Here is a 21045-nt window from a genome sequence, read left to right on the forward strand (position 1 = left end):
GTACGGACCTGCCTTCGCGGTTAGCTGGAAGAGGGGGGGCTCCCTCCCTTGCCAGCCGGACAGACACGGGGTGAGGGGTACGGAGGTTTGGGAGAAGGGAGAGAACTTGACATCTAAGGTAACCAGCGCTAGTTGCACTACTCCACTACTGCTCCCCAGCTGCTAACTTACACGGTGCGCGGTTAAGTACAAAGGGAACTACTGGAGTTAGCAAAGGCTCCGACCGAGCACGCTCTAACTCCAATGTCTGCCCTGGGCTGTCCCAGGCAAGAAGCTTCTCTTCACAAGACTGTGTAGCTGCAAAACAAATGTAAGCATTAAAATAAGAAACAAACAAAAAAAAAAACAAAACAGAAAACAAAATAAAAACCAACAAAGAAGTACAAAGACACACAAGCCCCAACCCTGGTCCGCACACAGAGACATCCACATCATCCCAGCAACCTCCACCTGCTCTCCTGGCTCTGTCACACACCAGCTGACACCCAGGGACCACCCTGGGGCCGGTGCAGCAGAAGACCCCTCAGAGCACAGCGGGAATTGCACTAATGCTCCCGGAGGTAGTTTGAGGGTGACCTAAAACACTGGTCAGAGTAGTGACAGAGCAGCATGAGGGCAAGTATGAGGCGTGAGAGAAAGGGAAAGAAAGTAGGGCACCCAAATCACTGCAAATCTCAACTCGGGAGGGGAACGAGTGGAGTGGGAGAATGCTGCCCCACTTCTCTACATGATGTGGCATCCCTTAAGAATACCACACAGGGCCTTGCTATGAGCAAGAGGAAGGAATTAAGAAAGCAGTGATGAGCAATTCACAGCAAAAGGGACTTCAGAATAGATCATTTCCCTTCCATTCTGGCTGGGCAAAACACCTTTCCCATTGCACCTTGTGAACCAGCAGTTTGGCATCCTTAGAGCTACTTCAAAAAATAAGTAACAGAGAGGCTCCGACTGCTGCATCGCGTGAGATACAGATGCTGTGTGCAGGAAACCAAGGAAAGGAGACAGGAAGAGTCAGAAGAGGACATGCCTGTTACCTCCTTCCCAGACTGACCTGAATAGAATCAAATTCTCCAGATGTTCCCAACTCATATGGAGGATCCTTCCATTATAGCTTTAAATAGCAGCAGCTAGTATTATTTGCCTGTGTAGGGGTAAAGTCTGGGAATCCCACCTAGATTTTCTCCAACCTATCAGCTTTTTTCATATTCAGAGTTTTTCAGCCACAGGCTCCTCTACGAAGGCAGCCCATCCAGGAGAGATCAGGCAGACAGTACCAGAACTGTCAGACTAACCACAGTACCAGCTAACTGAGCTAGCGAGACAGACATGCAAGGTAAAGGTCACAACAGAGAAATGTCCCTCAGAGCCAACATGATCTGAGGACTTTTCACTCTGAGCACCTGACAGTGGTTTTGGAAATGCCATGGAACCTTCCAGCAGCCACAGCCTCCCTTCCACTGAAGCAAGCAGCCTGTAAAAACTGAGTTGTGTTTCTTTTTGTACTTCTTGAGCACCATCCAGGTCTGGAGTACTCAGAAGTTCTCGACAAGCGAGACTGAATTCGGCCTCGCACATCCCCACTGTAAGCAGACCGGCAGCACCGACCCCATTTGCCAAAAGGACAGCTGACTTGCGTGAGGAAACTCCGAAAGGCGGCATCTCTGCAGAGAACTCCATGTCTCACTCAGATGAAAGCCCGGGAATGAAATTAGCTACGATGAGGTTCTGTTTGTTTTTTTGGTTTTGTTTGTTTGTTTGTTTGTCTCAAAAAGGGACGGGAAAGTTTGGAAATTTTCAGTGTGCAAAGGAGGGTATTTTGCAGGAAGGGAGATGATTTCTTTTTATTCTGGAGTACTGGAAATGAAAAATCAACGTTCTGGACAGAAGTTGAGGAAAGGAAAAATCTTGGGGAGGGAGAAATGGGAAAGGTGGAGGGAAGGGTGGGGAAAAGATGCCGTGAAGCACTGCACCCCTGGACTTACTGGCTGAGAAACAGAGAGAAAGCTGGGACTGCATGGACTCAGTCTGTGTTTTGCTCTCACTGTGCCTCCGTCCTTCAAGCACTGAGCTGGCGTCCCCGGTGGAGAGAGGGGGAGCTAGCATGGCAGGGAATTAAAACACAAACACAAACAAAACACGCAAGTTCAGTAAATAAAAAAGGAGAAAGGAAATAGGAGAACATTAAAGAAACGACAATGCTGGGCACAAAACATGCAGCAGTATGCTCCAGGGCAAAGCCAAGTAGACAGCTCTACAACATGGACCTGCTGTGCAATTCATAACGACAGAGGTGGGGAGGGGCTGCCTTTAGCCCCACCACAGTAGAAACAACATATCCCTGAGGCAACTGTCACTGATGGATCAAGATGATGTTTTCTACACCACACCAGAACTGATCTGCGTAAGCTGTTCACTGAAAATAAGAAGCTGTCAGAGGAATTGCACAAGCACTTCCCTTTTCCCAGAGTCATAGCTATGCAGAACGTTGAGAACTCCAATACCCCTAAACCTTTTGGTCTATTTAGTTTTGCTTGAGTGCTTGCTTAGCTTAAAACAAAGAGGGGCAGGAATCGATAAGGAACACTGGTGAACACTGCTACACTTGAAACTGAAGCACTAAAACTACCAGAGCTGGCTGTAGCACAAACCATTACTGTGCAAGCTCCTTCCCTCCCAACCACCATTCAAATACTCCCTTCTATTAAAGTCATAACAAAATTGTATAACCCTTGCCAGAAAAACCCCCACCCACCTCAGTTTTGATTTGCAGCAACATAACCCTGTACAATTTGTCAGAGATTTAGCCCTGACCAGCTGCCCTCCTTCCACCCCACCTTCTGTTCCAGTCCTAGCCTTCCTCTCCTCACAGCATTCGTATTCCTGACTTACAGAACCTGTTGCCTCAACTGTCTCAAGTCTGGGACCTCTCCTGAACAAAACCTGCTAAAGGAGACAAGGTTCTGGACAAATATCTGTTCTGGACAGATACTCAGCAGAGATTAGACAAATCAATTTCATTACCACACTACCAAAACCATCCAGTTCCCTTCCCTCAAAGCTACATTCTTAAAAGATGGATTACTCTTTGGCAAACAGGTGGGAGCTAGAATACTGTCCTGTAATGAGGTCAGGTCTTATCTGAAACAATCTGTATTGCAGAGCTCGTTCACTCACTGCCAGGCATTTCTGCTCCCCGTGACTTCTCAGAAGAGGAGCCAGCAGCTTGTGACAAGCCACAGGAAAAGCATTAGGAACCAGCCCAGCTGACAGGGGTGACATTGCTTCTACACCACAGGGTCAGCATTGATTTTTCCCCAGATATGTAACTCAGATTGACTACAGAGAGGATGAGAATGAGAATACCTCTGCCACAAAATGCAAACTATTAACACATTTGCCTCAGAATGCAAACTGCATTCACCCATCCCAAACCTGCTCATTCAGGAAAATGTCTGCTTGACCTTTTTTAGGGAGGTCAGGAAAAGGACAGCTGCTCAAACAACAGGAGCAGATAGGGGACTTGGAGCCCCTTCATCTAAAGAGTTTTACAACCACAGAATAGATGATATGGTCACTGAAAGGTAGGAAATCTCTTCTCAGCCTCTCCCTCTACTGATATCTCAGTAAAGGACATGAAAAATAATTTCCATTGAGAGACGACAGGCTGAGAATGATCCTCATCTTAGAAACAAAAATAGACACAAAGAGAAAAAAATAGAGAGGGACGTGTGTGCCTGTCACTAGAGTCTCACAGAAAGGGGTGAGAAGGGAGACTAAGCAGTAACAGAGAAGTTTCAACTCCCTGTAACCTACAGGGAAGCACAAAAACACAACCAGACTCCAAACCTCAGGGGACTGGTAAGGATTTTCCAGGCCTAGAAATGGACTGGAGATGAACAGATTATGATATTTGCAAGAAAAGAATTCCAACTCAGACAAAACCAAATTAGCTCAAAGGAAACAGTGTTTATATACCACAGAGGCCAAGTCAGCTGGTTCCCCAACGCATGGTCCCACTGTGACAGGAATGACAGCGTCATGGCGAGTTTATGAACTGAGTCAGACACAGAAATCTGGGAAGCTAGTTCAAGGCAATGATCAAATCTCCAGGATCCCCTGCCTGCAGTTCACTGTGTTAGAAATAACAGGCAAAACACCTACCTTTCAGATCCTCATCTTCAGTGGTGGTGTTACAGCTCTCTGTGGAACCCTGCATGGCAGAACACAGCATTACCAGGCATCAGCAGTCAAGTACATGAGTAAATAGTTTGATTTGTTTGTGAAGAACGATGTGGAAAACTGCAAAAATATTGGCAGGGATGGCAGGGAGAGGATGACACATGAAGATCTGGATGGAAGCAGGCCAAATATTAAGCAAAACTTAACAGCATCTCTGCTTAGCTTTTGCATGTTCAAGCCGTTCAAGCCATCCACCGAGAACTTTTACAAAGACAGAAGTTACCAAATTCTGTCAAATGAGATCAAACAGGAGTTACTTCTGTTTGGAAGAAGAATAGCCACAAGAAGCTAAAGAAGGATTCCTATGCTTTCTCAGAGGAACAGGTCTCCATTTCCAGACAGGGAAAATAAAAAAAAAAGGTACATAAGTTCCTGCATTTTCTCTTCCAACCCACAAACAAAAGGGAATAGGAAAGATATGACAATATTTAAACAGTTGCCCCTACTCAGCCTCTTCCAGAGATCCACAGCTACACAACACAACCCTCCTAGTCTATTGCCAGCAGTATTCAGGAACATGCTACAAAACAGACATTGGAAAGGTAGAAACCGAAGTAAGACACAGGAAGAGAAGAGTGACAAGAGAGAAGCAGAGGTTTCTCTGGCAACACTCCCATCCCTTACCTTTATGCCATCTGTAGCATTATGGACAACAGTTGTTTGAGGCTCCTAGGAAAGGATGGAAGAATCATTAAACTCTAGTTCCAAGGTATACACTCATTTCTTTTCACTCCCCAGCAAGTAGAGAAAAGGTGAGTGACATAAAAAAAAAAATAAATAAACCACAAACTCCAAACAGCACATGTGTGTTTGCGTGCAGGCGCACACACTTCCTGCACAGAAGGTTTCCTGAAGAGAGGCTGCACTAAAAGCTAGAGTCTCAAGGAGACAAAGCCCCCAGCTTCTTCCCTGCAATTGCCCCCAGCTTCCCCATTTGCCTCCAATGAACCAGGCTGGCACAAACACCAGATGGCAACCGAGCAGCCAGTCTGCACCCTCTGCAGCTGTTCATGAAGTAATTACCCTCAGCAGCACCTTCCCTGGAAAATGCTTTAGAAGAGTGAGAGAGGGAGGAAAGGATAATGCTGGGCTGGGGCCTTTGTCTCCCTTTTTTTTTGAAGGTTTGTAGGGTATTTTACTCTTAAAAAGGGACATTCATAATTTCCATAATAAAAAGGGAATAGGCCAGACCACCTCCATGCCTCTCGGAGAGAAGTTGAAGGAACTGGGCTCTGAAAAATAACACAGTTTTCTAGAAGTCTCTAAAATTAGATCCAATTTTAATAATAACAATAATTAATAATTTAGAAAGACTCCCTTAGTAGCAAAACCATCATGAACGAAGGCAGTGAAGGACAAGTAGAAAATTATGAAATGTCCCAGGAATGCTTCAGCCTACAACAAACAACAAAAACATCAAATCCCACCATCCCACCCCACAAAAAACACCAAATCCACCTCTCTGGAGACACACAACAAAGAGCAGCTACCAGGCCTATGGGTGCTAACTAGCTCCTGCACTCATCCCTTCAGCCTCAGGACAAGACTTAAGGATCCTGCACCACCTCCTCCCACTTCTGTCTCTCTGGCAGGGTGGCTCAGCGAGGGCCCCAGGGCCTGTGACAGTGCAGTGACGTACGCTCACCCACCTGCCTCTGTCACCCACTGCACTGCTGCCTCACCTCCCGAGCACACTGAGGCACTCAGCCACGCCGTCAAACGCACTAGGCACAGGGCACCCTAGGAAGCCTGCTGCACACAGCCCAAACCAAAAGCTAGCCCAGCAGGTAAGTGAGCTGCAGAGAATCAACCACGCAACTGAGCAGGCCAGATGGCCCATCAAAGGATTCCTCTAAAACCCCTTTGCCTGCCCCTTTCTCCTGTGGTGTCCTGAAGTCCATCCTCCATTTCACAAGTGTTGGAGAGTGGATGGAGCTTGCCACTCTCTTCTTCCAAACCAGCCTCTTGAAAGCCAGCAGGAACAGTCGAACAGGACACACAGAACTATACAGGGATGGCACACGGGGAATTCCAGGCAAGCTGCGATCCCCACATCCAACCACAGCTCTGCTCAGCAGCCCCACCCCAAAGCTGTGAGGCTGTGATCAGGACCCCACAGCAGCACAGGGACACAGACAGAACGAAGCCAAAACACAAGCTGAAACAGAGCAGCACAAGCAGCACTCAGGATCAGGGGGAAGGAGAGAAGGGGAGAGGACAGAATCAAAATTAAACCAAACAGGAAAAAAATAGCGGTTGGGGAAGATACCATGGACGTCTGCACTGGGGGTGTTTCTTTTGCAGTGCTTACTATACTGGTTTTGTTGTTGCTCTGTGGCTGAGACAGAAAAACATGGTTTTAGTTCCTCTGCTGGGCAGCAAATGCAGCAAGAAAATGACAGTATTGCTTCAACCCCAACCATCTCCTCAGACCCACCCCTCCCCACAGGCTCCATCACCAAGAAGAGGGAGGAAGGAGTGCTGCCCGGCTCACTGGACATCATCCTTCCCTCAGACGCAATAGATATTGTAAGGAATGTACCAAAACCCAAATATGCCTGGAGTGCTAGAGCTATAAGGAAGGAAAGCAAAAGGGAAAAAGGCAGCAGCCAAAAGGGTTGGGGAGGATCCTGAAATGAGCACCAACAAAAGTATTTGGTGAAGAAGAATGAGAGACGGCAGCAGTCTCAGGAGAAACAGACTACAGAATTGAGAAACACACAACAATTATGGTGCAGTCTCAAAACGGGACAAACTGGAGTCATGTCTGGGGAGTCTCAAAGTGTGCAGGAACAGTCCTAGGTATGTGCTGATGTTGAAGGTCCCCAGGAATCTACTGATGCCAGAAAAAATGTGGTCAACCCTAGAAAATGTAGAGAAAAGGTGAAACATGGTGTGTTGTGTCCTGCTGTGACCAAAATATGAAAAGGGATGGAGGTGGGACACAAGGAAAAGGCCATGTAGTTCCCCAAGTAGCAAGTCCTCTGGAAGGTGCTCAGTAGTTTTTCAACTTTCCCCTCTTCAGTCTCTCTTGTAGCTGCAGTAGAAGAATAAAACCTCCATTGCCTGCATTTACATAGCAAAACAGTGAGGCTGTCACCAGCTTGCTGCAAAGAAACATCCCACTGAGTCGTGTATCCCAGTTACATCAGGAATGAGCAAAGTGTTTTTAGGAAGCCAAACCTGTGTCCACTAGTATATAGCTCCCAGCCCACAAATCAAGTCAGTTGTTGGAGAATTAAGCCCATAGTTACGCTGCTGTGTAACCCCCACACTAGGTATATAGCTCTCTTGCTGCCAGACACCAGCAACAATGTCAAAATCAACACCATAGGACCCTCACTCAAACTCCCTGATTTACAGATCAGAGTACGAGGTAGGAGCTCACAGCAGCATGACCTCAGTGCAGCTGCTCTCCATCCCACGGTTCTTAGGGAGTGCAAACTCATACTGCAAGACATCAGGCCCTCATCACCCAGTAACCACCACAGAGAATGGAGAAGTCAAACGCTGAACTGGGAAACATCTGCCAAAGGTTTAATTCTATCAACCAGAGACACAGCCTATGAGGTCGAGACTTCACACACACTTCCTAATACTTCATTTTTTTCTTCACAAGCAGCATGCCCTGGCATAGCTATCCCTTTTAGAGAAGGAGAGACTAGAAACAGAAGAGGAAGATGGAACAAATGGAGAAGGAAGGAAGTAGGAGACAGAGGCAGGAATTAATTCTTTGAAAGTCCATGGAAAGAAAAAAAAAGGGGGGAGGGAGAAGGGCATATGACACTCATCCCCAAAGCTAAGAAAGAAGAAACACTTCACCAATTACTGTTCACTGTCTCTTCCTATATATCCCTGCATTATCCTAAGACTTTGGCCTTCCAAGAGCTTTGCTTCCTGCACGTATTTCCAGCCTGATGGCAGAAGAGATGACAGGCCCTAGTGGATGTAGAAGAAGAGCACATCAACCTGAAAAAATGAATCCAAACCTATTTCGTGGCATAAACACAACCAAACTTCTGGCAACATCTGGGTCAACGCCTCCACACAGCGCTGAGGTTCCCATACTTCTTCTTAACAGTGATCCTAATACAGAGTTCTATCTTCCAAACCTCTTCCAGTGAGAAGAGCACTGTTCATTTTTCTTAGTCCTCTGGGATAAGAAGATAAAGTTAAGTATGCAAGAAGCTATAAAAAAATACTCCCAATTTTCTGGAAGGTTTTGTAACTGAGGCCAAATGGGAAAAAAATCCCAAACATCCAGGAAGTCACTGTTCTGAAAAAAAGCTGACAGCATCTTGCTAGGTGTGGGATGTTACCTTACAAAGCGCAAACTCGCGCATACCCAGAGCACACAGCCTACTCTCCAGGCTGCACGGAGCGCTCTCTTCATCCACCACGCTCTTGCCCTGTCAGTGGGCTGAAGAAGACCAAGTGTCATGTTTGCTAGTCCAGAATCACATTGCATTTTACTCCAGGACAGAGTCCCAAGGAAATAAGAGGCAAAAGACTTAGCCTAAGCAATTTTTGCAGGTCTTTCTCAGATGGAGTTATCCGACATACTGAGCTTCCCGCATACACTCGTGTTCTGTGGCCACCTAACCAACCGTCCTGCCCTGGCAAAGACCGACTTGCCCTCCCCAGAGCTCCTGGTGGCACAACTCTTACCCCTCCTTCTCCCTCTACTGACAGCCAACATTGTAGTCACCGCGCAACCTGTGACCCTTGTAATTCACAACCGAACGGCTCAAGTTAAAAGAGGCAAATTCACGTAAAAAGGTGTCAGGCCCTTCTTAAAATCTATGTGACACGATTAGTTTTGACACAGCAGTTGGCAGCACTTCCTGAGCTAGACAAGAGACAGACAGACAGGCACAAACAACACAGAGGGTGCAAGAGAAAGAAAACAGACCAGTGATCATATCGCTAGGGATACACATTTCTAGACAACTATAACGCAAGTAAGTACCAACACATGGGCCATCTCTGGTTATTCGGCCACCTTCACTGCTTCCATATTTTCTGAGGCTGACACTTACACAGTTTACATATCCCAGCTGCTTTAAAACAACATGTAGAGGGAATTTAAGTATTGCTGGCAGTGGGGAGAAAATAAGTGCAAGAAAGACACAGCGAACACCTGCCTTGGAGTTTCATAAAGTCAGTCTCTCCCATCTGATTTTCCAAGGAGTACTTCACGATTACTTTTTTGTGTTTGCATAGTTTTAAGCTGTCACTGAAGGATGAAGAGGAGAAATATCTAGTACTGTAGAAACAAATTATCTTGCTTTCTCAGTACTATAACATTCCTGCTCCTACCTGCAACAGGGGAGAAATATTTTTTGTTCTTTTTCTGTGTAAAGGAGATAACGCAGTAACTATTTTTCTTCCTTAGTTACTGTTCATATCTCAATGTCAAAGACAAAGGCATCACCTAATGGACTATGTATGACTCCTTACAATATGGTACTGGCCAATTTTCTCTTTCCTCCCTTGAGAGTGGATTTGACTACTTTTCTGGCAAATTCTATGGATGGATGGAAAAAGGAAATGAACAGGATAGGGGAGGCAATTACTGGGTATTTGGACATGCTGGGATACATAAATGAGACCAGGACAGAAGGAAATTTGGGATTATAAAAGGCTTGACAAATTTTTTCAGTAAGTATGCTAAAAAAAAGAAGCGATTGGCAGCTCTGAGCTGCCCGGTGGTGCTGTACCCACAAATTTCATCTGAACAGTGGAGCCCCATCAGTCTCTGCCACATTTGGAGCAACTCCCACTTTGTCCTACACTGCAGGGCTCCCACCAACGGTGACGGCACCAACACCGGGCAAAGTACCTGCTCCTCTTTTTGGCACCTCTGCAACAGAATGACAAAGCCCCATGTCCAGGCAAGGCACGCAACTGCTCTGCTGAGCCCAGGAGAACTACTGCCTTTTGTCGTTTCACACTCAGAGCAGACAAGGTCAAACTGCATCGCCAACAGCTGATTTTCCGCACAAAATGGGAACTGTACAACTGGCTGGGGGCCAGACAATCACAGGGCCCTTTAAGTGAGGACATGGATCTTTCAGTGCACAATGACCCCCCCCCCCCACCGCCCCCCTGCACAGACATGCTATGTAGGGTGACGAGCACAAGCTGAGCGTGCATGGCATGAGAATGGCGGACGCACGAATCGCAGGCAGCTTACGGGAGGTGCTCACCATCAAATGCACACTGGAGCTCGACTTCCTTTTCTGGACACACCATTGAGAGAGGGAAAAAGGGAAGAGAGGAGATGAGAAGAAAAGCACAGAAACTATTCACACATTAGTGTGCCAGCAAGGGCCCCCCTGCCAATAATGCTCCCCTAGGGGCAGGTATAAGCAGCAGCAGAAACACACAGACATACAAGAAGGTGCAGAGAGAAGTCATCATTAAAGAACATGACTACACACCAGAGGAAAGGGCAGGGTTGAAGCCCCCATCCACTCAAACATCAAGGTCAGAACACCGGTGCCCCACACACTGACAGAAGGAGAGGAGGAGAGGACAAGATGTAGGATGCAAGGGGGTGCCTCTCATGTGCTCTTCCATGTCAGAAAACTGTGCGGCTTCCTCCGTCACACTGAAGAGGTGAGCAGAAAAGCTCCATGTGTTCACATCTGAAAGCAGCTGAGGTGTATTTACAACTAGAATCAGACGGTAGGAAGAAGGGCATAACAGGAGTGGCATCCCCAAGAAAGAAGAGGGACGTTCTGTGCGTAGCATCAGGAGAAAGGCTCCCTAAACACAGAAGTTGAGGCTGGCTGGAAAGGCAAGGTGTGCCCATGCTCAGACATAGAGGAAAGGCTAGAAAAACAAGGAGGCACTCAACAGCCAGAACACCTTGCACTCGCATATACTGGGAGGAAAACAAACAGGCAGCAATGCTCAAACACAGCGCAACCTTCCTGGACTCTACTCTTGTTCAAAGGCATCTTCAAAGACCTTCACACCAAAGTGCACTCTCCAGTAAACCAGGCTCAGCGTGCATTTTCTCTGCTCTTTCACAACACTCTTAGTGTCATCCTGTCCAAGCTGAGTCCGGCAGGTCTTTCAACATCACAATGCTACCCCTTCCCCCTGCTGTCTCCATATATACTTTTCATCTGCCCTTCTCCTTTGGTACTACCTAGGCTGTTTCTCTGCTGCTTGCTACACAGCCTAGCTCAGAGAGTAGTGCAGGACAGCATGTCCCAGCTAAAAACCACGATGGCATGGGTTCAGCTATGTAGTTTTGGACTCCTGAACACTACTAAAACTCACCTCTGGCTCAGTCCTTGAACTTAGTACAGGCCACAGCGTTGTACCCTCCCTTTTTATACACTTAGTGAGCCTTCATAGCTTTCACCTTGAATACTGCCTTCATCCCTGCTATCGTCTCATCACAGCATAAAGTCTAGAATCATGCAGCCACTGCATGAACAGCCTCAAACTAGCAAAGCTTCTGCCTTCTCTGATCTTTAATTCCAGTATCAACAGACTTTGAACATTCATCTATTCAGCCTTCGGCTCATCAATCTTCCAACTCATGGAGGCACAACACAGGGCCTGCCATTACCTGGTTTACAAATTTGTGATTCCTCTCATCTTCTTTTAGGACAACTTGGCTTCTCCACAGGCTTTTCCTCAAGCTATAGCTAAAACAGGATGTACTGCCAGTGCATGAATACAATGCTTAGACTGCCAACAACCCAGAGGAATCATTGTGCCCAGTCACAACAGAGAATTTTTAACTGGGAGAAGTAGAAATTCACACCAGCTGAAAAACTACTCCAAAACTTCAGGTTTTATTTTTAACATATCCTGTAATTTGCAGCAGACAAACAGAGGCTATCTGGATACCGCAGGAAAATTTATCTCCAAGGAAGACATTCTCATTTGAAGTTCATACAGATTTCCAATGAGGTACACAAACAAGCAAAGGGGCAGAAAATGTTAAGAGACAAGCAAAAAGTTCAATATGAGAATCAACCAAGCCATACAGAAAATAATCACCCATCTATATTAAAGGCACAAGTAAGACTGACACAGGAGGAAGCAGACCCCTCTACAGATGAGAATTTGATTAAAAGTACAATCTAAATTTAAAACAGTGTTAGTCTATTAACATGGCATGATGTATTGTAGAAATCCCAGAAAGCACTTCATTACTAGCTACTGTAATAACAGAAGGAAGAAAAGCTAGCTCGGCAGGGTTGGGAGTAAGGTCTGTGTTAAGACCAGAGGATCAAAGAAATACTACAACTCAAGACAGGCTGGATAATGCCAATAGAGGCATCACAGTAAGTGCTAAAGTATCAAAACTTATTAAATCAAAGCACACACAAGGAAATTACTAAAACCAGATTAGTCTCTCAATCCCCTCTGTAACAGTTGCATCAGAGACAGAGTCACCTTCCCAAGGTGACTAGCTGAGCGAGAAAAACCTCTTTTTGTTCTTGTAATGTGACTGCAACTTAAAGTAAATAAAATATCAGAAGTTTAGTTACAGAATTCTCTTACCCTTTCATAATACACCTACATCCCTAAGTATTTCTTTTCAGTGCAGAGACATCCCAGGGATTGCAAAAAAATTGCTGAAGACAGATAGCCTATGGTACAGTACCTCGCTGATCTCTTTAAGGGTATCTCTACATTTGAGTGACAAAACATTCTCCCAAAGCAGTCTGTATTTGTGTGAAATGCAGGTGTTCACCTCAAAAGAAGAGCAGATTCTCTACAGTGAAGCTTAAGGAAGGCTCTTGCTTTAGGTAACAATAAACAGAAGTCATCAGGTGACAGAAGACAACCTGAGGAACCACTGTCCCTTCAGCATAGCAGCAATACCAGAAAAGGCAAGTGTAAATCATTCCAAGCACCTATAGAAAATCCAGTACATACTAGAAGATGCTATAGGAAGTAGAGTGATTCCAGGCAAGGTCCCATTCACAGTTCTAGGCATTTAACATGGATATCTGCTCACAACAGCTTTTTGCATTTCTCTCTTCTACACGCAGTTCTCCTCCTTGTTTGATACTGACAGTATATTTATGTTAAAATATCACAATTGCTGAAACTCATATTGCCATAGAGAACATACTTATTTCAGGACTTAAGGTAGGAAAAAAATGTTGAACTCAAAGCAGACCAGTGAGAGGTAGCCTGAACTAGCAAATTTGAGGTCTTATTTCTACTTCTGCTTTAGCCCTTTTGTGTGATGCTGAGCAAATAATTTCATCTTTATCAGATCATCTCCTCTCTTGCCCTTTGTCAGCTTGTCTATTTAAATTGTAAGCTAAGAGGCAGGGATTTTCTGCTTAGGCACAGCTAGAGTGCTAAGCACACTGGACCCTTGATCTCAGTTGCAGTTTTCACAATGCAGTGAAAATAGTGAATGCATCAAATGTGGGTAGAATGTGTTACTGGATGTCAGCACTTAAACAGATCTGAAGTGCTTCCCAAGCATCTTGCATAGAACAGTTCAGCATAAAAGTGTGCTGTTCAGGTGAACTTGGGTTCTCCTAATTTAGCTTTGCCATAACAATCTTTAAACAGTGTGGCTTTAATATCATAAAAAGTCCAGATACAGAAATAGGAGCATTAACTCTGGTCACACTGCATGGATGCTGCTTGACCCTTGCAGATTTTCTAAGGATTCCCTGTTGGTTCACCTTGCTACTGAGTCTTCTCCAAGGCACGCTGTCACAAAGTGCTTTCTCAGCAGCTGTGCCAGCTTACGGAGCACCCTGCCTTCCCCACATACTCTTTACCAGGCAGGGGGCAGCGAAAGCTGGTACCCACCAGACTATACATTTACCGCAATATTCCTTTCAAACAGCTGAACGAATGGCATTTGCAAGATGAAGGGCAGGTTTTACAACAATAACCTTGCCACGCCAAAAATCTGGGGTTTTATTCTTTCAGCTGAGTTCTATTTTCAGCTATGCTATTCAGCTTTTACTGGGAAGGAAAACAGTGTGCATGCAGCAGAGAGACAAGGTAGAAAATCATCAGATTTTGCAGAGCATTGCAGGTGAATGCTGTTAAAATCTCTTGCATCCCATAGCATTCTCCACAAGTTACTATTCACACAGAGTGTTATACTGGACTTGAGAAACAATATTGGTATCATTCTGTATCCCCTAATCACAAACCGAAGCGCTCAGAAAAAGAAAAAAGAAATTGACAAAGAGCTTAGAGAAGAGATAATTTTAAAATACTTAACAGTTACATACTTAACTAAATATAGCACTTGGTGCATTAACAAATTCTGATTATAAAGACGGATCTGACAGGCCCTGCTAGAACTGGAAACATACACATCCTCTCACACCAGTAAGAAAGAAAATTCCCCTTTGGGAAAAAAGGGATCACAACTGTTTGAAGTACTCCCCAGAGACAGAAAAAATCAAGGGGAGGACTGTAACACTAAGTACAGGGAGTCCAGACCTTGACAAGGTCAGGGGAAGGACATTCAGCATAAAGTGTCCTTAACCTTCACCCAAGTGTCTGCCCCAGCCCATTTCTTAACCCTTCCCTCACCTTGCAGGGGATGGCAAATCCAGATTACAGGCAGAAAGGGGAACAAGAAAGCACATAGATTTGACATGAAACCATCGAAAGTAAATTCTAAAATGGCAGCTGCACAATGTTGCTCTTAAATTTAGAATCTTAAAAAAAAAAGATACCTGGGACCCACAGTAGTGGCCACAAGATACGTGGTATGTTACATGGCTCTGCAATTCATCACCCAGTGTCTTCTAGCCTCACTTTCTGGATTTGAAAGCAGAAAAGCATGTTCCTTGAGGATAAAAAAATGGGCCTTCCTGGATGCTACTCCATCAGCTTGGATCCAAATTCTGCCTGAAGAAAGTGAGTGCAGCACTACCAAAGGTTTGGTGAGCTGGGACAATTTAAGATTCAAGGCAGTTTAAATCATTCATTATTTAAGATAATGGAAAAGTTCTCAAGTGCCAAGCTGATGAAATATCTACCAATTAGCAGAATTAGTACTTGAAATAGAAGCAGCAGTGCAAAATGAAAACCAGGAATGCTTCAAATAGATTTTGGAAAGGAATTTGCTAAAGGAGAGGGTCATACGGATGGAAATTTATCAAAATAACCTGAGTGAACACACCTTTATTGGAATTAAAAGGTTTCCTTTCTGTCCTTCCTTTCTGATTTAAGCTTCTAAAATGGTCTGATGCAAATAAAACGCACACAGCCCCATTGCTGTAGTGTGCTACGCTTCCTTCAGCACAGGCTTAAGGTCAATTCCTATAGAAACAAAAATTGTGGGGCTTTTCTTACACATCAGCTCAACACAACTCACACTAGATGCTCATATGACCACATATGACTAATCCATTATTCTCTCATTTACACTAAATCAGCAACAACACGCTGCGCCTTGCATCAGATATTCACCAACACATGTTCTCATGGAATTCTTGGGAATAAAGCACGAGGAAGACTTACGGACCTCACTCAAACTTGCCTAAACTTATACAAAAGAAATCCCTATGGTATTTGTCAAATAATGCAGGATTCTAGCATAGACTGCTCTAAATAACAGTCAAAAGGATAGGAAAGTTATCCTGAACAGAAAATAAATTAAGACAAACTGGCAATGTTTTCTTCTCAGTGGGCTTTAAGCCATTAATTTTTATGCTAATGCAATCATAGAAAGAGAAATGGAATAGAAGAAATACTCTTTCCATTTTCATCTACTGTGTGGGTCTCTGTGGCAACACTCTCACAGAGCACAGTCACCTTGAACCAGAAAAAGTCAGTGAAGAAATTGAAACATATTTTCTCTCAGATCACCATAAGGAATTAATTAACAAAAACCCCACCAAACAAACCAGGAGTCTGCATATCTGGATGGTGCATGAGAAATAGCATAACCACATGGGATGTGGTCAACAGTAGACTACAGTTAAAAATACAGCATACAGTGCTTGTTCTAAACCTACACCTGATGTGAAATTATTTATATAGGGAGCAAAAAGGATACCACAAAGCTGAAAATCTGTTTTTTGCTCAAGTCATGGTATCTGTGCTCAGCACTACTGCAATGGGCAGAAAATCATAGTTTGCTACAAGTAGTGCAAGACCAGATGCTCTTAACCAATCACTGTCACAAGCTGTTTGTCAGAATTACCTAGGAGGAGAAAATCAGTGAGGCTAAAATTACAAGTTTCCTGCATATGGAGCAATGCATGAAAAGCAGGCTAGTCACAACGGTGAGGCCACCAACCAGATAGTGACCAGCGCAGAGACTGCTGCACAGCAGCCAAGTGTGCCAGTACTGCTCCAATAAGCAAATGGAAGTGGCAAAAGGCTACACTTCCATGAGATGACTAGCAGTGTATGTGCAGACAGTAGGGGAAAGGAAGGAGAGAAGCACGTAGCCATAGAAATCCTACAACAGAAGCGTTAAGGATGTACTACAAACATACACAGACCACTACCTGCTCTCTTATCTCATCCAAACAGCACTGGGAGAGAAGTGACCTGTACTTTTAGAAGTCTGCATTATTGAGCAAAAAGGCTACTCAAAGCATCAGCTTTAAGAAGAAACATGTAATTTCTTTCCGAATATTACTAGAAATGAGGACTCAAAAGCCACACCTGAAGACAGACACCGTTTGGGGAAAAGGGGAAGCTTACACAACCCTTCAGAGGGCCCTCAGCCCAGGCTGAAAGCATGAGATGCCCCTTGTGCGCACCCCTCAGGTTCATACTGCAGGTCAAGATTGCTCTAACGCTTAGGAGCAAGGGAGCTGCATGCAGACTCTTGACTGCAGGCCCCCAGTGTCATGCAGAAGTGGAGAAGAGGTTCCCAGAGGGTAACCCCATTCACCACATACAGAGAATGCTATGCTCTCTAATCTACCTTCCGCTTTATCAGAAGTATTCCGTCATACAGAAACAACATATAACTGCGAAGAGTTGAAGAATATCTCAAACCAGCTAGAAAAGCAAATCCAACTCTACCCTCTTCACAGAGGAAGACACCATGTGCTCAGTGAACCAACTACTAGAAGTTTTCTATTAGAGCTGGAAGTCTCTAGCATACATGTCTCTTTATAACTAAATGATCAGGAAACTGTGTCTCAACCTGTGGGCACATTGTCCATCCATTCCTGGAAGATTTTGTCCCAAGTTGTAGCACTCCCTATGAAGAAATCCATTTTTTTTCTAGGTAAAAAAAAATATACAGACATGTTATCTGTTGCTTTTCCAGTTACTTCTTCCCTGCAACGTCGGAATTTTGAAGCAAGTATCTGCAGGTTCTCAGTTCACAACATTTGGGATCATTCTTTCTTATTCCACTGGGATTTTACTGTAACTTTTTCCATATCAACAGAGGAGACAAATACACTTGCTCTATTAGCCTGCATGTGTTCAATGTATGTCTGTGCAAGAGGCAGGCATGTGCAAAGGCACAAAAGTTCATTCTTGCAGGCATATTTCAAAGGTAAGTATCCTAAGGCAAGAACAGCAGTTCCACGTAACATTTTGGTCAAAAAAACCCCAAAGACTTGGGTGTCATTAGGGCAGAGCAGTTTTTTCCAACAGCCTGCTTGTATCATGAGCTCTCTAGAGAGTCTCATGAAAATGAAAAAAGGAAGAGAACAAGTGCGCTGGTCTGGCAGTGTCCATGTCCTTCCCCCAGCATGGGGAAAATGAAGACTGCCTACAGTGCAATACGAGAAGACTAATCACTCAATCTACGAGCTGTGGAGAAAGGTTTGGTCCTCAAATGGAAATACAAGTAAATAAACTAAACCCTACTTTCCCACATGGAAGATAGTTATCCTTTGGAATAGTTAGATAAAAACATTGCTCTAGCCTAAAACTGTCTCTACTCCAGTACCAGATGGTAAAGGGCTACTGCATGCAACAACATACTGCCTTGGGAATGGCCTATTTGACCTCCAGAACTAAAGGATGACCATGCACACACAGAGTGAAATTGAAATGGGGAAAAAAATAATTCCTGTCAGAAGGGAACAGGAGAGTGTGTTGCCCTCAGGGATGTGGACTGGACTCTTAACACAAGACTCAGTTTCCATTCTGTCCAAATATGAACATCTGGAGGCTCCTTCTTCCCCACTCCTCTTCCCAGATCAGCCGTCAGCATCTGCCCCAGTGGGGAGACAAAGAGATTTCCATTGGGTCTGCTGGGTATCATCAGTCACTGACAACTGCTCTGTGCAGCTTTGATACCCAAGAGCATTCTGCACTGAAGAGAACAAAATAGTCAGAGGCATTCAACCTAGACAGGCTGGAGAGTTTGGCAGGAAAAAATGACCTAGACAGGCTGGAGAGTTGCATGGGGAAAAAGTTTATGGAATACAACAAGGGCAAGTGTAGAGTCTTGGATCTTGGATAGAACAACCCCAAGTACCTGTATAGGTTGGGGACTGACCTGCTGGAGAACAACGTAGGGGACAGGGACCTGGGGGTCCTGGTGGGCAGCAGGATGCCCATGTGCCAGCAATGTGCCCTCGTGGCCAAGAAGGCCAATGGCATCCTGGGATGTATTAGGAGAGGTGTGGCTAGGAGGTCAAGAGAAGTTCTGCTGCCCCTCTACTCTACCCTTGGTGAGGCTGCACCTGGAATATTGTGTTCAGTTCTGGGCCCCTCAGTTCAAGAAGGACAGGGAACTGCTTGGAAGAGTCCAGTGCAGAGCCACAAAAATGATGAAGGGAGGGGAACATCTCCCTTATGAGGAAAGGCTGAAGGAGCTGGGTCTCTTTAGCTTGGAGGAGACTAGGGGGTGACCTCATTAATGTTTATAAATATGTAAAGAGTGAGTGTCAGGAAGACAGAGCCAGGCTCTTCTTAGTGATGTCCAATGACAGGACAAGGGGCAATGGGTACAAGCTGGAGCATAGGAGGTTCCACAAAAACATTAGGAAAAACTGTTTCACTGTGAGGGTGACAGAGCACTGAACAGGCTGCCCAGGGAGGCTGTGGAGTCTCCTTCTCTGGAGGCATTCAAAACCTGCCTGGACACATTCCTGTGTGGCCTGCCCTAGGTGATCGTGCTCTGGCAGGGGGGTTGGTTGGACTAGATGATTTTTCGAGGTCCCTTCCAATCCCTAACATTCTGTGATGTGTCACACTTTAGCAAGGCCTTAGTCTTTATAATCCACAGCACTGAACAGTTCTCCGCACTTCAGAGAAAGAAAATCTCCACACTTCAGAAAAAGAAATCTTGCTGATACAACAGTGCACTTGGCTAGCTGTGTGATGTACAAGGTCCATGTAAGGAACATTAAGATCCCACCCGGGGCTCCATAATGATACACTGAACATAATTTCCACCACAAGACAGGGCTGTGGTTTTACCCTGGGAGGGGATAGGCATCAGAGAAAGCAGCTGCCTTCTGTTCAGATGGGGGAGACAGTGAAATGGGAAAGCAAGAACTTACCTTCACTCCATCTGACTTTTTGTTCAAAGGCTTTTGGCAGCTGTGGAGAGAAGCACAAGTAGGTCAGACTGTGTTTTCAAGACTATTCTCTCTAGCCCTTCCCTACTCCCTCAAAACTGCATGAGATTTCAGAAGGACAATCCTTCTGCCAACAGCAAAAGACCTGGAAAACAGGCTAAGTCACTCATAAAATCCATCTTAATAGCAGTCACCCATCATATCTATCGTTCACCTATTTAGGAAAAAACGCTCCCACTTTCACCATCTCAGGAAGACCAAGTCTGAAATGAGACTTTAGAGCTCCTCTATTTCAATCCTCCACTCATACCCTGACTCCATCCATAAGTGCCAACAGTTACAGAGGGAAAAGCTTAAGAAATCTGCCAGGTCTCTGCAACAGGATAAAGGCAAGTGCAGTCATTCACATAACAGGCTTTGCTTATAAAGGGGACACTGATAACACAGAGGCCTCCTAATTACTGCTATTCACAGTCACTCTGGGGAAACATCTGGATAGCTGAGGATACTGGAAAAGTGCAAAGGCAGCATCTGATAACTGCTAAAAAAAAAAAGAGAATGAAAGAGACAGAACTAGGCTGAATTTCGTCACTGAAAGATAAAGATGCTCTGCTGTGCTCAACTTGAACAACTGGCACTAGCAATGAAAGCAAGAGCACAATAAGCACATGCATGGAGCCCACAGCAAATGCCTGGGGCAACGCATGCTTGGCGCTGATGAAGGAGGTGCTCCATCTCTTACAGAAAAATGGTATGTTGACAATGGCTGTCAACAGTAAGACCCCATCTACAACCTCAACTGATATAAAACATAGCTTGCCTACTCATAAAGAATGCATTCAGTTGTTTCAACTTCTGTAAACAGCACACTAGGGACCTACTGGACCAACACACTTCTCCCGCACTGTTGCTAGGAAGCATATGGGTCTGGGTGCTTGACCTGGATTTTAACCCCAGTCAAGATGAGGCCTAGAGAAAAGGCAAGTCCTAAGACAAAGCTCACAGGACTGCTGCAATGCTTCACTCCCAAAGACATGCTGATCAACTCCCGCACAGAGTGCTCAGTTTCCCTCTAGAAGCGCCACCATTACGCAAAAAAAGTTTTTGCAATATCCAAGCAACTGTTCAAGTTTTATGTCAAAAACATTTTCCACCTTGCATTCCCTACCTGTGACCCTATGGATAAGGATCAAGTAGACAATATCAGCTGAACATATTAGAAAATTACTACAGTGTCTCCTCATATTAAAAAGGTGACACTCCATATATAACAATCTCTGAATTAATCTTCCTAATTTTTCTCCTAGTGCATATATAAAGCTAGATCAGGATT

The 21045-nt window shown here is 44.9% G+C and overlaps 1 protein-coding gene across 1 annotated transcript in view; it reads right to left on the reverse strand.

Moving 5' to 3' along the window:
* Nucleotides 1-171: 171 nt before the first annotated feature.
* LOC104272461 (calcium/calmodulin-dependent protein kinase type II subunit gamma-like) overlaps nt 172-21045 on the reverse strand; it is a gene marked incomplete at both ends in the record, with an annotated part of 42909 nt that continues 22035 nt past the window's right edge. The window contains 6 exons of the mRNA XM_009867462.1: nt 172-297; nt 1983-2096; nt 4162-4210; nt 4864-4908; nt 6509-6577; nt 19695-19734. Of these exons, the coding sequence (XP_009865764.1) occupies nt 172-297; nt 1983-2096; nt 4162-4210; nt 4864-4908; nt 6509-6577; nt 19695-19734 (443 nt within the window). The remainder of the gene's footprint in view (nt 298-1982; nt 2097-4161; nt 4211-4863; nt 4909-6508; nt 6578-19694; nt 19735-21045) is intronic.

The sequence above is a fragment of the Apaloderma vittatum genome, unplaced genomic scaffold (genome assembly GCF_000703405.1).
Source record: "Apaloderma vittatum isolate BGI_N311 unplaced genomic scaffold, ASM70340v1 scaffold23450, whole genome shotgun sequence".
Taxonomy (NCBI): Eukaryota; Metazoa; Chordata; class Aves; order Trogoniformes; family Trogonidae; genus Apaloderma; species Apaloderma vittatum.